This window comes from Aquarana catesbeiana, linkage group LG08, assembly GCF_042186555.1.
Source record: "Aquarana catesbeiana isolate 2022-GZ linkage group LG08, ASM4218655v1, whole genome shotgun sequence".
NCBI lineage: Eukaryota > Metazoa > Chordata > Amphibia > Anura > Ranidae > Aquarana > Aquarana catesbeiana.
In genome coordinates, this window is record NC_133331.1 from 43,813,553 (window position 1) to 43,830,962 (window position 17,410).

The 17,410-nt window shown below is 43.6% G+C and overlaps 1 protein-coding gene across 1 annotated transcript in view; it reads right to left on the reverse strand.

Annotated features, from left to right (window-relative positions):
- EDRF1 (erythroid differentiation regulatory factor 1) overlaps positions 1–17,410 on the reverse strand; it is a 159,890-nt gene that overhangs the window by 57,247 nt on the left and 85,233 nt on the right. The window contains exon 20 of the mRNA XM_073595756.1: positions 5,639–5,788. Coding sequence (XP_073451857.1) covers positions 5,639–5,788 — 150 coding nt within the window. The remainder of the gene's footprint in view (positions 1–5,638; positions 5,789–17,410) is intronic.

Consider the following 17,410-nt stretch of genomic DNA (forward strand, 5'->3'; position numbering starts at 1 on the left):
AAAAAAGTGATGGGAAAGATCTGCAGCACAGCCTGTGACTGATCCACAGCTGTACTCGATCTCCATAATGAGTGAAGGGGAAAGGGGGGGGGGGGGGGGGGTGTCTGTCCCTTCCCTGGAATCAGGGCTCAGAGCCTTCAGCTGTGTAAAGACTTCAGATCGCCACCCCCTGCTGCTAGAACTAAAGAGAAATACTTTCTTCTGCGTGTTTTCAGAATGACAGAGGAAATGGATGCAGATAAACAGCTACATTTTATGTAGGAGAATTTGTTTCATCTGTGTGTATCATCTAATGCTAGTCACTTCTCTGGGTACATGTAAAGGTTTACAACCACTTTAAGAAATCGGAGCTTAGTTTACATGACATACCTGTAGGCCAAGCACGGCAGCCTATCAACCTGACTAATCCACCCCTGGGCAGCGATGCTTGGCCTACAGGTATGGTATGTAAATCATTTTTTCAACTGCACAATATATTTTAAAACATATTGGGGCCCCTTGATTTTACAGTACAACATAGTAAAAAAAACTAGTGAAATATTTATAGTAGCGAGGGGTGTGGAATGACAAAGCATGGAGTAGGACGCACTTGCACAGAGCTCCGAGCATTAATCCTGGATTCTAGCTAATCCAGTGACCCTCAGACATCAGTCATGGCTTGCTGATGGTTAAAACAGTCCTACATACCACCGACTAACCTGGGAAAGTTCCCTGATCCTGCCTCATCATGTCAACGTTGAAAGCACAGAAAGCCGCCACTGCTAAACTCGAGCAGTATCACAGACAAGACGGCAACAACGTGGAGGAAGATAGCGGTGCCACGAATGAGGGGACCGACTCGGCGGGAGGAGACACAGATAAGCTGTTGGAAGCAATCACGTGCTGCCAAACCTCACTCACAGCTCAAATTGAGGAGGTCAAGGTGGATATCTCACTCATCCGCCAGGACTTCCAGAAACTTTGTGAACGAGTTACAACCACTGAGACCCGGCTGAGCAACGTGGATCTCCATAATGAGTGATTGCTTCCAACAGCTTATCTGTGTCTCCTCCCGCCGAGTCGGTCCCCTCATTCGTGGCACCGCTATCTTCCTCCACGTTGTTGCCGTCTTGTCTGTGATACTGCTCGAGTTTAGCAGTGGCGGCTTTCTGTGCTTTCAACATTGACATGATGAGGCAGGATCGGGGAACTTTCCCAGGTTAGTCGGTGGTATGTAGGACTGTTTTAACCATCAGCAAGCCATGACTGATGTCTGAGGGTCACTGGATTAGCTAGAATCCAGGATTAATGCTCGGAGCTCTGATCTACCATTTACATACCTACTCTCCGATGAAGGACTGAAGACCTTCACAGCGAATTCATGCTCTCCAATAGCATGTTCAGATTCTTGCAGATCCGCCATGCCATGCACTCTGTTCCCCCATTCCCCTCCACAACTCAGTTCCAATGCAGTTATAGCTATAGTTAAAAGCACAGATCGTCAAAAACGGATATCCACCTTTTACAACAGGCTTATAACTCCTACAGCCACCAAAATAGCTTATGACCTTAAACCCCGATGGGAGAGACAGGTGGAAGCACTGGCAGATGAGGAATGGAGTGAAGCTTTAGATGCCATCAAAATTGTCTCCCCTAAACTCTCGGACAAACCATCTCAGATCTATATCCTCCATCGGGCATACCTCGCCCCATGCAGGGTAGCTAGATATCAGAGGGGGCAATCCACCAACTGTCTATTGTGTCAGCAGGAAACTGGTACATTTTTTCACTTTATTTGGGCATGCCCATTATTACAGCCATTTTGGAAACAAATTGTAGATTTCCTACATGACAAAAAGGGATCCCCAATTACCATGGGCCCAAAACAATGTCTGTTGGGAATATTCCCCGACATTGATAAGTTTATGAAAATATTCTTACATGAAACTTTATTCTCAGCCAGGGAAATCACTGAAAGACAATGGATGAGATCACAGCCACCTAACTTTTCTGAATCGAAAGCAGATGTAAATAACTTTTACCCTACAAAAAATTCTTGTATATAAATCGGGGATGCCCAACCAAATACAATAAAATTTGGGATCGCTGGCTACAAGATTCCGAAACATGTTCATAAACATCATGATAACCCCCAAACAGGTCCCTCACTGTTTGTAGTAACCACATGTCTTTATTACTATGCAAGTCTCACCACCCTGATAGATATGTCCCTATACATATTATGGCTTAAACTGGACTTCACCAAGTATCTGTGATAGAATTCAGTGTGGTTTTTTTTTTACATGTAACAGATGTATTACCCTGGGAATGCTCTTGTACCAATTGGACATGTCAATTGTTCAATAAAATCCTTTTGTTAAAAAACAAATTAAAAAAAATAATAATATTTTATAGTAGCATTTTTGACTGCCATTGTGGATATCCTTACATTTCTACATAAATGCAGGTATGACAAGCCTGTGTGTGTTGCATAAGCAAGGCCATGTTTACCTTTGACAATAAAACAAAAACAACACTAAAATGCACATCTTTTTACAGGAATTTTTTTTTTAAATGTGCATTTATTCTTATTTTACTCAGCAGCCTGTAAGGCATTGCACCAGCGATCATGCAGATCGTGGAAGCTATGCTTGGATCCTGCAGAATCTCAGTACACTGCCTGACTGTACCTCCAATACGGGGAGGCTGTAATGCCTCTTGCACACAGAAGTAAATAACGCAGCGTTTTTTACAGATTTGAAATTAGATGCATTGTTGTCTATGTAACAATGCACACAGCTGAGTAAAGATCAATAATACAACAATGAGTACAGAGCCATAAAACAAAAAGAGAAAGTTTTACATTTGAGCGCAGTAATTTACACGCATACGCATCTATATGCATGTGTACACGACTATAAATGAGTATATTACAACACTAGCAATGAAGAATTTTATTCGTCTATATGCTACTCACAATTATGCACCTATCCGTGTGTTTAAGCAAGGCCTTTACAGAACATTTTACTCAGTATCTATCTGTCAACAAGATCTGGAGTACAGGCAGTTCCAGAGTAAGACCCCTTTCACACTGTGGCCCCGGCCGCATTTGCGGTAAAGTGCCGCTTTACTGCTGTTGAAGCGGAGCTTTTCAGCCACTAGCGGGACGCTTTTAACCCTAAAGAAGGTGTTAAAAACTCCCGTGTTGCGGCACTTCTGAAGCGCTGCCCATTCATTCCAATGCAGGGCATTTTGGGAGTGCCAAATACAGCGCTCCCAACAGGCCCCAAAGATGCCGCTTGCAGGACTTTTCGGAACGTCCCGCAAGTACACCGCTCGAGTGTGAAAAGTCACACTTGAATAAATGGGAGGCGGTTATCAGGGGCTTATATTATTATTATTCCTCAAGATTTAGATAGCACCAACAGTTTACCAACCAACAGTTTACGCAGCGCTTTATTTCGCATGAAAACCTCCCCAGTGTGAAAGGGGTCTTACATACAACAGGAAATGGGAGGAAATCTACCCCTAGGAAGAGAGAGTCACTCCTGTAAGAGTTATTATGGGAAAAAGGTGTCCCCACTGAAACTTTATCACCAATCCTCGTTTCCACATCAACCCAAAATTTTCAAAATCCAATTGTCACAGGGACAGAAAGTGAGTTGAAACCTTCTGAACAGGGGCACAGACAGCAAAACAAACGTTACAGAGGTGTTAACCCTTCCCTATTCTATTTAAAAAACTTGGATGGAGTAACAAAAAAATGTACCTGTTCAAACTTCCATACAAATTCAACTTAAGAAACCTACAGAAATGATCTTGTTTGTAACCCGGGACTGCCGGTGAAACCATCTGTAAATTATTACACCTGTGTGCAGTTGGCCTAACTGAATGGCAGGAACAATCAATGGATACCAGCGCCCTCACAGTTGATTGAGAACTACAAACTGCCAGCTACAGAGGCCCGAGGGTAGATGTAGTTCATTCAAACAACTTTGTGAATGAATGACACAGCTGTGTGGGCGGAGTCCTGCACAGCTGTGCTGTTTTTAACCGAATGCTGACTGCCCTATAGTGGTTTTACTGCTACAGGGCGGCCGCAGTGTGCAGGATCCCCTATATATACACACACATGATCCTGCACTTCAGGGTAGTGGGTGTGAATGCACGCCACTGGCGGCTCGCTCCCGCTGTGATCACTAGGTACACAGGCAGTCTACCTATGTAAACAAGGTAGATTTCCGTTCTGTTGGTAGGGAAGACATGGATCCTATGTCTCTGCAAAGATCTATGTCTTCCTCTAATACAAGCACCTCCCTCACAGTTAGAAAACATAGGCTAGGCACACATTTAACCTGTTGATCACCCCCCATTGTTTAACCCCTTCCCAGCCAGTGTCATTAGTACAGTGACCGTGCATATTTTTAGCACTGATCACTGTGTTAGTGTCACTGGTTCCCAAAAAAAAGCGTCAAAAATGTCAGTGTCCGACTGAACGCTGCAATATCGTAGTCCTGCTATAAGTCGCTGACCGGCACCATTACTAGTAAAAATAATAATAATAATATCCCATAGTTTGTAGGTGCTATAACTTTTGTGCAAACCAATCAATTTACGCTTGAGATTATTTTACCAAATATATGTAGCAGAGTACATATTGGCCTAAATGTATAAAGAAATTTGATTTTTTATATATATATTTTTTTTATTTGATATGTTTTATTACAGAAATTATTTTTTTCTTATTTTAAATTGTCTTTTTTTGTTTATAGCACATAAATTTTATCTGGGTACAGTGTCGCTGGACCGCGCATTTGTCTGTTAAAGTAACGCAGTGCTGTGTCAGACAAAATGGCCTGGTCAGGAAGGGGGGTAAATCTTCAGGAAGCAAAGTGGTTAAAATTTTGATAGCGGGGAGATCCCCTGTCACAGGAGGGGAGGGGACAAAAGAGCTGGAGGAGAGAAGGTAGAAGCTGGAGCGCCTTACATGCTCCACCCCAGATGTAACATGTTCTAAAGGTGATCTTAGCCTTTAAAAAAAACTCAGATGTTACCTGAGAATGCAGAAAGGTAAAACAGGTGTCATGTTAATGACTGAAAAAGAGCAACAAATAAAACGGATGCCAAACCTACACATGTAATGAGTAATTAGGGCCATTTCCATGTAAAAGCTAATGAATTAGCATCAGTTAGACAACTAGCATTTTCAGAAGTCAGCCAGCCATAGCAGTCTACATTTTCCTCATGATAACTAATGATTTCAAAGCACAACTCCAGTTAAACATTTTCATATTTGGATAGAGCTGGGTAAGAGTTAGAACCTCTGTCGGTTACTTTTTTTTATGGTCATCTGAGCCCCTTGTTGGAGGTTTCCCTCAGTTTCTTTCAGGAAAAAGAAGAGGTGGAGAATCTCTCTGAAGGGGACACCAACATAAATAAAATCACATTTTAGTAGAGTAGAAAACAGCCAGAACCTCTGACAATGTTATTGTTGTTGTTTGTAATTGCCTGTCCTAGTGATGCCTGAACCTAACTGCCCCTATTTTTTTTTTACAAGCATTACAGGAACAGGAAGGGAGAGAAAAATCACCCACAATAGGGTCAGAGACAGAAATCTATAGACATTCCTGGTAAGAATATCCTTATAGAAGACATGTACCTGGTTTCTCAGACAGCTGTGATACATGGAGGCGAGCCGGTGATGGATGGTTGCAGCACGGTACTGACATAAAGGCTGGCGAGCGGACGCGGTTTCCACATCGCAGTACTTCAGAGACTTCATCATGGCTTCTGTCACCTCTCGCTCAATCTGCAGACAACACATCAGAATAAAAAAATAACACATGTTCATATATTTGAATGAGAGAATGATCATCAGTGGCAGCTACATTCAATACAAAATGATTTGTAAATGATGGTCAAAAAGGACGTTTGGTCCACGCTTCTGCCTCCCTGCATCAATACTATACACTTGTTATACAAGCAGGACCATTCAGGTAAAAAGAATGAACATACACTCATCGGCCACTTTATTAGGTACACCTTGCTAGTACCGGGTCAGACCCCCTTTTTGCCTTCATTCTTCATGACATAGATTCAACAAGGTGTTGGAAACATTCCTCAGAGATTTTGGTCCATAGTGACATGGTAGCATCACACAGTTGCTGCAAATTTGTCGGCTGCACATCCATGATGCCAATTTCCCATTCCACCACATCCCAAAGGTGCTCTATTGGATGAGATCTGGTGACTGTGGAGGCCATTGGAGTACAGGGACCTCATCGTCATGTATAAGAAACCAGTGGTGAGATGATTTGAGTTTTGTGACATGGTGCATTATCCTGCTGGAAGGAGCCATCAGAAGATGGGTACACTGTAGTCATAAAGGGAAGGACATGGTCAGCAACAATACTCAGGTAGGCCGTGGTGTTTAAACAATGTTCAATTAGTATTAAGGGGCCCAAAGTGTGCCAAGAAAATATCCCCCCACCACACAATTACACCATCAGCCTGAACCATTGATACAAGACAGGATGGATCCATGATTTCATGTTTACTCCAAATTCTGACCCCACCATCTGAATGTCACAGCTGAAAATCGAGACTCATCAGACCAGAAAACGTTTTTCTAGTTCTCTATTGTCCAGTTTTGGTGAGCCTGTGCCAATTGTAGCCTCAGTTTCCTGTTCTTAGCGGACAGGAGTGACACCCGGTGTGGTCTTCTGCTGCTGTAGCTCATCTGTTTCAAGGTTCGTGTTGTGCGTTCAGAGATGGTATTCTGCATACCTTGGATGTAATGAGTGGTCATTTGAGTTACTGTCACCTTTCTATCATCTCAAACCAGTCTGCCCATTCTCCTCTGACATCAACAAGGTATTTTCCTCCACACAACTGCCGCTCACTGGATATTTTCCCTTTTTCCGACCATTCTCTGTAAACTCGAGAGATGGTTGTGTGTGAAAATCCCAGTAGATCAGCAGTTTTTGAAATACTCAGACCAGCCCGTCTGGCACCAACAAACATGCCATGTTAATTCCCCTTTCTTCCCCATTCTGATGCTCGGTTTGGACGTCAGCAAGTCATCTTTACTGAGTCTAGATGCCTAAATGCATGGAGTTGCTACCATGCGATTGGCAATTTGTGTTACCAAGCATTTGAACAGGGGTACCTAATAAAGTGGCCGGTGGATAAAAAATTTCATGTTATGATAAAATATTGAACTAATGTATGGCTGATCTTCGCTTTGCACTGTAAGCTATACTAGGGGCTTTTGCCCATCACCATATCTGGTTGTATAGCGTAACTTCTGGCACTTTGCCCTGCCAGTGAGCCCACAGGTGCGGCATGCATCCGCCTATAGAGCTGTACATGGCTACATGCGTGTAAGTACCTGCATAAAAGCACAAGTATGAGTGCAAAACTCTGGGCACAGTATGGAATGTGGTACTTTTTTTTTTTTTTTCCAGCTCAGCATGCCAAGATGCAATCCATGGCATTACACTGTGCTGCAGCCAATAGAAAATTAATCAAATGTCAATTTATGACATTTTAGTAAAGATTTAACAAAAAATTGACTGCGACGTGCAGTCTACAAGCATCAGCCTCGCTGGCACTGCTGATGTGAACCATCCCTAAAGCTGCCCATACAAATTGATCTTTTCTAACCATTTCTGTTTCAATCGTTTTTATTTGGTTTTAACAAGTGGTCAATATTCAAAAAGTTCACCACGTGCGGGGGCTAGCATTGAGGTTGAAACAGAAATGAGCTCACAAGGAGGGCAAAAATAAGGTGACAAAAACTGAAAAAATGAGAGCTAGCACAACAGCAGCAAATAGAAGTGTTGATGAAACCAAAAGACCAAGAAGTCCCGGAGAGGTTCCCCGCAACTACGGGGCATCCCCTGGGCCCATCAATATCCAAAAGGTGGTGCAATGAACAGCCTAAACTGAACTCAAAAGGATAAAAGAAGCGGAAATATATAGATTTAAAAAGAAACTGTTGGTGGTAGGTGGCTCTGGTCCATTAAACCATTCTTGCAATAAATAAAATGCAAGAAAACCATAATGTCAAGAATAGTTTTGGTCTTATACTGAAAATTTCAGGTCATTCCAGTAACTTTTAACTTGTTTTCCAAGCACAGAAATGATCAAATATGGGAGGAAGGCAACTGATCAGCAACTTTTCATTGTTTCAAGCTTTCTAAATACGTTTTTGGTTGTAGGTTTCCTTGATTGGCTATTATTGCCATTGAAATCTCAGTGAAACAGTCCAATAATAAATTGCTGTGCATATGAACAGCATTACGTTATATCTATACATGCTTATTACTGTCCCTTTGAGCACGGTAGGGATATTAGACCCTGAGGGGATTGATGCACGCTACAGTGCTGCGTAGTATGATGGCACCATTTAAAAACAGGACACTGACTCACTGCATATCTGTAGAAGGCAGCCGATTAGGGCAATTCCCTACATAAAGAGACAATGGATAATCCGAATAAGCAGCCATGAAGGGTGCAAGATATATTCCATGCCCTTGGCCAAAAGTTTTGAGAACGACACAAATATTCCTTTTTTCACAAAGTCTGCTGCTTCAGTTTTTATGATGGCAATTTGCATATACTACAGAATGTTATGAAGAGTGATCAGATGAATTGCAATTAATTGCAAGTCCCTCTTTGCCATGAAAATAAACTTAATCCCAAAAAAAAAAAAAAATTTCCACTGCATTCGCGAAGGAGGCTTCAGGGCACCCAAGAAAGTCCAGCAAGCGCCAGGAACGTCTCCTACAGTGGATTCAGCTGCAGGATCGGGGCACCACCAGTGCAGAGCTTGCTCAGGAAGGGCAGCAGGCAGGCGTGATTACATCTGCACACACAGTGAGAAGACTTTTGGAGGATGGCCTGGTGTCAAGAAGAGCAGCAAAGAAGCCACTTCTCTCCAGGAAAAACATCAGGGACAGACAAATTCTACAAAAAGGTACAGGGATTGGACTGCCGAGGACTGGGGTAAAGTAGTCATTTTCTCCGATTAATCCCCTTTCCGATTGTTTATTTAAAAATGGGGGTTGGTGGGACTTTAATTGAGGTATAAGACATGATGGAAAGTTGTTTGAAGGGATCACATGTTTATTGATATAAAAATATAGTACATATATAGGTCATGGGATTGCGCACAGGTACAAAATATAGCATGAATAAAAGAGACATAATGATCATATCAACTTGGAAACGCATGACAATATGACAGTGCATATATCTAACATGGTACATCAAGGATGCGACATAGTGTCAACTAATACATACATGACAATAATAGTGATCAATGAGCAATTCCCATGGATATATAGGTAGTAGTAGTGGTGGAAGCAACAAAGTGCATGAAATGACAAAATACCAATAAATAAGGGCATAAATTGTATAAAACTTGGTTGGTTGCTGGTAGAGATGTGTGTCGTCATCCTAGGTTTACCGACGCGTTTCGTGTTTGTACACTCATCAGGGGTGGATGCTCCCAAGTATCTAAAGGAAATAGGATGTTTAATCTAATATGATATTAGTGATAGTAAAAACAAGGGCAGAGAAAGCCCAACCTATGTACTCACATATGCAAATTGGTGTTTGGAGAGGTTTTGGAGGCTATGGGACCAAGGCCAACTAGGTAATGTCCAACCCGGAAGCTGAGGTGTCGTAGAGCCGCATGCAGCTGGGGGATGTAACAATGGGTTGTCAAGATGGAAGAAATGGTAAAGTGTTCCAACTAATCTGCTCTAATAGCCAAGGATATGGGAACTGGCATAAAATCTGGATGAAAAGGATATAAAGTGCCAATTAGACATAATGTGCCCGCTACGGAAGTCAACCAGTACAGTGACTGGTATTAAGTTACCTTGGTGGCTGATTAGAGGCGTGGGGGAACCTTGCATATTCTGACATCTAACTCGCCATGAAAATCATGGCTGTGTGCGCGCGGCGTGTTAAATACACGCCGTACAGCTGCACGCCGGCTAACTAACCAACGTCACGCTGGGCCGCACGTGCAGGGAGGGGCTCCGGTCCTGGCGGCGAGCTCCGCCCACGGCCGAGGCCAATTCTCCCCATTGTGACGGCTGGAATGGTAAAAACCTCGCTCCGCGCCATGACGCACGCAATGACGTCACGCGTGAGGCACGTGGCGTGGCGCCGATGCGTCATGAGTCCCGCCCACGTCCCCCGGGGAAGGGGGGAAGGAGGACGGGACCTAGGGCGCATCGCAGCTTCCGGGATAGGACAGTGGCAGAGGCCAATGTCATCACATGCCATAAAATCTATGTAGCCAAATATACCAATGTGTGAAGTAGCAAACTGACCAACCAAATAGATGATAAAAAATATTGTTAAGTAAAACAATAGAGTGCCACCTGGCACATGGATATAGATGGTGTAGACCCAGTGCGACGGGGACCCAAAATGTGGTACAGGTCACATGGAATCATGCGACTTCCACCTAGAGTGGCAGGGGAACACTGCCAACTTAGTCAAGATAACTCCATCCCTATTAGGCAATATAGAGGGGGGGGGGGGGGGGAGCTCAATAGCAACCCAAGTGGGACTTTAAATGAGGTGCATGTGATATGCACCTCCATCCCTGTAACATACAATACTTAAAAATGGGGGTTGGTGGGACTTTAATTGAGGTATAAGACATGATGGAAAGTTGTTTGAAAAAGTTGTTTCCAAACACCAATTTGCATATGTGAGTACATAGGTTGGGCTTTCTCTGCCCTTGTTTTTACTATCACTAATATCATATTAAACATCCTATTTCCTTTAGATACTTGGGAGCATCCGCCCCTGAGTGTACAAACACGAAACGTGTCGGGCAACCTAGGATGCCGACACACATCTCTACCAGCAACCAACCAAGTTTTATACAATTTATGCCCTTATTTATTGGTATTTTGTCATTTCATGCACTTTGTTGCTTCCACCACTACTACTACCTATATATCCATGGGAATTGCTCATTGATCACTATTATTGTCATGTATGTATTAGTTGACACTATGTCGCATCCTTGATGTACCATGTTAGATATATGCACTGTCATATTGTCATGCGTTTCCAAGTTGATATGATCATTATGTCTCTTTTATTCATGCTATATTTTGTACCTGTGCGCAATCCCATGACCTATATATATACACTATATTTTTATATCAATAAACATGTGATCACTTCAAACAACTTTCCATCATGTCTTATACCTCAATTAAAGTCCCACCAACCCCCATTTTTAAGTATTGTATGTTACAGGGATGGAGGTGCATATCACATGCACCTCATTTAAAGTCCCACTTGGGTTGCTATTGAGCTCCCCCCCCCCCTCTATATTGCCTAATAGGGATGGAGGTATCTTGACTAAGTTGGCAGTGTTCCCCTGCCACTCTAGGTGGAAGTCCATGATTCCATGTGACCTGTACCACATTTTGGGTCCCTGTCGCACTGGGTCTACACCATCTATATCCATGTGCCAGGTGGCACTCTATTGTTTTACTTATCAATATTTTTTATCATCTATTTGGTTGGTCAGTTTGCTACTTCACACATTGGTATATTTGGCTACATAGATTTTATGGCATGTGATGACATTGGCCTCTGCCACTGTCCTATCCCGGAAGCTGCGATGCGCCCTAGGTCCCGTCCTTCTTCCCCTCTTCCCCGGGGGACGTGGGCGGGACTCATGACGCATCGGCGCCACGCCACATGCCTCACGCGTGACGTCATTGCGTGCGTCACGGCACGGGGCGCGGTTTTTACCATTCCAGCCGTCACAATGGGGAGAATTGGCCTCGGCCGTGGGCGGAGCTCGCCGCCAGGACCGGAGCCCCTCCCTGCACGTGCGGCCCAGCGTGACGTTGGTTAGTTAGCCGGCGTGCAGCTGTACGGCGTGTATTTAACACGCCGCGCGCACACAGCCATGATTTTCATGGCGAGTTAGATGTCAGAATATGCAAGGTTCCCCCACGCCTCTAATCAGCCACCAAGGTAACTTAATACCAGTCACTGTACCGATTGACTTCCGTAGCGGGCACATTATGTCTAATTGGCACTTTATATCCTTTTCATCCAGATTTTATGCCAGTTCCCATATCCTTGGCTATTAGAGCAGATTAGTTGGAACACTTTACCATTTCTTCCATCTTGACAACCCATTGTTACATCCCTCAGCTGCATGCGGCTCTACGACACCTCAGCTTCCGGGTTGGACATTACCTAGTTGGCCTTGGTCAAATAGCCTCCAAAACCTCTCCAAACACCAATTTGCATATGTGAGTACATAGGTTTGGCTTTCTCTGCCCTTGTTTTTACTATCACTAATAGCATATTAGATGAAACATCCTATTTCCTTTAGATACTTGGGAGCATCCGCCCCTGATGAATGTACAAACACGAAACGCGCCGGACAACCTAGGATGCCGACACACATCTCTACCAGCAACCAACCAAGTTTTATACAATTTATGCCCTTATTTATTGGTATTTTGTCATTTCATGCACTTTGTTGCTTCCACCACTACTACTACCTATATATCCATGGGAATTGCTCATTGATCACTATTATTGTCATGTATGTATTAGTTGACACTATGTCGCATCCTTGATGTACCATGTTGGATATAGATGGTGTAGACCCAGTGCGACGGGGACCCAAAATGTGGTACAGGTCACATGGAATCATGCGACTTCCACCTAGAGTGGCAGGGGAACACTGCCAACTTAGTCAAGATACCTCCATCCCTATTAGGCAATATAGAGGGGGGGGGGGGGAGCTCAATAGCAACCCAAGTGGGACTTTAAATGAGGTGCATGCGATATGCACCTCCATCCCTGTAACATACAATACTTAAAAATGGGGGTTGGTGGGACTTTAATTGAGGTATAAGACATGATGGAAAGTTGTTTGAAAAAGTTGTTTCCAAACACCAATTTGCATATGTGAGTACATAGGTTGGGCTTTCTCTGCCCTTGTTTTTACTATCACTAATATCATATTAGATTAAACATCCTATTTCCTTTAGATACTTGGGAGCATCCGCCCCTGAGTGTACAAACACGAAACGTGTCGGGCAACCTAGGATGCCGACACACATCTCTACCAGCAACCAACCAAGTTTTATACAATTTATGCCCTTATTTATTGGTATTTTGTCATTTCATGCACTTTGTTGCTTCCACCACTACTACTACCTATATATCCATGGGAATTGCTCATTGATCACTATTATTGTCATGTATGTATTAGTTGACACTATGTCGCATCCTTGATGTACCATGTTAGATATATGCACTGTCATATTGTCATGCGTTTCCAAGTTGATATGATCATTATGTCTCTTTTATTCATGCTATATTTTGTACCTGTGCGCAATCCCATGACCTATATATGTACTATATTTTTATATCAATAAACATGTGATCCCTTCAAACAACTTTCCATCATGTCTTATACCTCAATTAAAGTCCCACCAACCCCCATTTTTAAGTATTGTATGTTACAGGGATGGAGGTGCATATCACATGCACCTCATTTAAAGTCCCACTTGGGTTGCTATTGAGCTCCCCCCCCCCCCTCTATACTTTCCGATTGTTTGGGGCATCCGGAAAAAACTTTGTCCGGAGAAGAAAAGGTGAGCGCTACCATCAGTCCTGTGTCATGCCAACAGTAAAGTATCCTGAGACCATTCATGTGAGGGGTTGCTCCTAAGCCAAGGGAGTGAGCTCACTCACAATTTTGCCTAAGAACTAAGGATGAGCTCAGGCGTGTTCGCAACTAGCACGTGTAGAGCCCGCCAGGAAGTCGGCACTGCACAGCGCTAATCACAGGCAGCGAGACATTCCTCGATCTCTGCAGCCACGCATCGGGAAAATGTCTCACTGCCTGCGATTAGCTCTGTGCAGTGCAGACTTCATGGCGGGCTCTCTGTACGTGCTAGTTGCGAACACGCCTGAGCTCATCCTTACTAAGAACACAGCCATGAATAAAGAATGGTACAAAAACATCCTCCAAGAGCAACTTCTCCCAACCATCCAAGAACAGTATGGTGATTAACAATGCCTTTTCCAGCATGATGGAGCACATTGCCATAAGGCGAAAGTGATAACTAAGTGGCATGGGGAACAAAACATCGAAATTTTGGGTCGATGGACAGGAAACTCACCAGACCTTAATCCCATTGAGAACTTGTGGTCAATCCTCAAGAGGCGTGTGAATAGAACTCCCCCCCCCACAAACTCCAAGCATTAATTATGCAAGAATGTGCTGCCATCAGCCAGGATGTGGCCCAGAAGTTAACCACTTGCCGACCGCCTAACGACGATATACGTCGGCAGAATGGCACGGGCAGGCAGAATCACGTACCCATCGAACCCCCCCCCCCGGTGCCAGAGGCGGTCGGCATTTGACTGGGAGCGTTGAGAGGCGAGGGGGAGACCATCGATCGTGGCCCCCCCCTCGTGATCGCTCCCAGCCAATCGGAATCCTCCCCTGCCTGTGTGCAGTACACACAGGCAGAGGATGTGATGTCATCTCTCCTCGGCTCGGCAGTTTCCGTTCCGGCGCCGAGGAGAGAAGACATGTGAGTGAGTGCACAACACTACACAACACAGTAGAACATGCCAGGCACATAAAACGATCTCTGTCACTTACAAAACACTAAACGCATAACTGCAGCGTTCGCAGAGTCAGGCCTGATCCCTGCGATCGCTAACAGTTTTTTTTGTAGCGTTTTGGTGAACTGGCAAGCACCAGCGGCCTAGTACACCCCGATCGTAGTCTCACCAGCACTGCAGTAACACTTGGTGACGTGGCGAGTCCCATAAGTGCAGTTCAAGCTGGTGAGGTGGCAAGCACAAGTAGTGTCCCGCTGCCACCAAAAAGACAAACACAGGCCCGTCGTGCCCATAATGCCCTTCCTGCTGCATTCGCCAATCCTAATTGGGAACCCACCGCTTCTGCAGCGCCCATACTTCCCCCATTCACATCCCCAACCAAATGCAGTCGGCTGCATGAGAGGCATTTTCTTTATGTCCTCCCGAGTACCCCTACCCAACGAACCCCCAAAAAAGATGTCGTGTCTGCAGCAAGCACGGATATAGGCATGACACCCGCTATTATTGTCCCTCCTGTCCTGACAATCCTGGTCTTTGCATTGGTGAATGTTTTGAACGCTACCATTCACTAGTTGAGTATTAGCGTAGGGTACAGCATTGCACAGACTAGGCACACTTTCACAGGGTCTCCCAAGATGCCATCGCATTTTGAGAGACCCGAACCTGGAACCGGTTACAGTTATAAAAGTTACAGTTACAAAAAAAAAGTGTAAAAAAAAAAAAACACAAACAAAAATATAAAATAAAAAAAAAATAGTTGTTGTTTTAGTGTTCTCTCTCTCTCTATTCTCTCTATTGTTCTGCTCTTTTTTACTGTATTCTATTCTGCAATGTTTTATTGTTATTATGTTTTATCATGTTTGCTTTTCAGGTCTGCAATTTTTTATACTTTACCGTTTACTGTGCTTTATTGTTAACCATTTTTTTGTCTTCAGGTACGCCATTCACGACTTTGAATGGTTATACCAGAATGATGCCTGCAGGTTTAGGTATCATCTTGGTATCATTCTTTTCAGCCAGCGGTCGGCTTTCATGTAAAAGCAATCCTAGCGGCTAATTAGCTTCTAGACTGCTTTTACAAGCAGTGAGAGGGAAAGCCCCCCCCCCTCCAACGTCTTCCGTGTTTTTCTCTGGCTCTCCTGTCTCAACAGGGAACCTGAAAATGCAGCCGGTGATTCAGCCAGCTGACCATAGAGCTGATCAGAGACCAGAGTGGCTCCAAACATCTCTATGGCCTAAGAAACCGGAAGCTACGAGCACTTTATGACTTAGATTTCGCCGGATGTAAACAGCGCCATTGGGAAATTGGGAAAGCATTTTATCACACCGATCTTGGTGTGGTCAGATGCTTTGAGGGCAGAGGAGAAATCTAGGGTCTAATAGACCCCAATTTTTTCAAAAAAGAGTACCTGTCACTACCTATTGCTATGATAGGGGATATTTACATTCCCTGAGATAACAATAAAAATGATTTAAAAAAAAAAAAAAAAAAAAAAATGAAAGGAACAGTTTAAAAATAAGATAAAAAAAAAAAAAAAAAAGCACCCCTGTCCCCCCTGCTCTCGTGCTAAGGCGAACGCAAGCGTCGGTCTGGTGTCAAATGTAAACCGCAATTGCACCATGCATGTGAGGTATCACCGCGAAGGTCAGATCGAGGGCAGTAATTTTAGCAGTAGACCTCCTCTGTAAATCTAAAGTGGTAACCTGTAAAGGCTTTTAAAGGCTTTTAAAAATGTATTTAGTTTGTCGCCACTGCACGTTTGTGCGCAATTTTAAAGCATGTCATGTTTGGTATCCATGTACTCGGCCTAAGATCATCTTTTTTATTTCATCAAACATTTGGGCAATATAATGTGTTTTAGTGCATTAAAATTTTAAAAAGTGTGTTTTTTCCCCAAAAAATGCGTTTGAAAAATCGCTGCGCAAATACTGTGTGAAAAAAAAAAATGAAACACCCACCATTTTAATCTGTGGGGCCTTTGCTTTAAAAAAAATATATAATGTGTGGGGGTTCAAAGTAATTTTCTAGCAAAAAAAAATAATTTTTTCATGTAATCAAAAAGTGTCAGAAAGGGCTTTGTCTTCAAGTGGTTAGAAGAGTGGGTGATGTGTGACATAAGCTTCTAAATCAGTGGTTCTCAACTCCAGTCCTCGGGACCCACCAACAGGCCAGATTTTAAGTACTACCTTGGGGAATTGCAGACTAGAATACTGCAATCACTGAGCAGCAAGTGATATCACCTGTGATGTATTTCAGCTATCTTGCAAACCTGGCCTGTTGGTGGGTCCTGAGGACTGGAGTTGAGAACCACTGTTCTAAATATTGTGCATAAAATGCCAGGACAGTTCAAAACCCCCCCAAATGACCCCATTTTGGAAAGTAGACACCCCAAGCTATTTGCTGAGAGGCATGTCGAGTCCATGGAATATTTTATATTGTGACACAAGTTGCGGGAAAGAGACAAATTTTTATTTTTTTTTTTTTTGCGCAAAGTTGTCACTAAATGATATATTGCTCAAACATGCCATGGGAATATGTGAAATTACACCTCAAAATACATTCTGGCGCTTCTCCTGAGTACGGGGATACCACATGTGTGAGACTTTTTGGGAGCCTAGCCGCGTACGGGACCCCGAAAACCAAGCACCGCCTTCAGGCTTTCTAAGGCCGTAAATTTTTTATTTCACTCTTCACTGCCTATCACAGTTTCGGAGGCCATGGAATGCCCAGGTGGCAAAAAAAAAAAACCCAAATGACCCCATTTTGGAAAGTAGACAC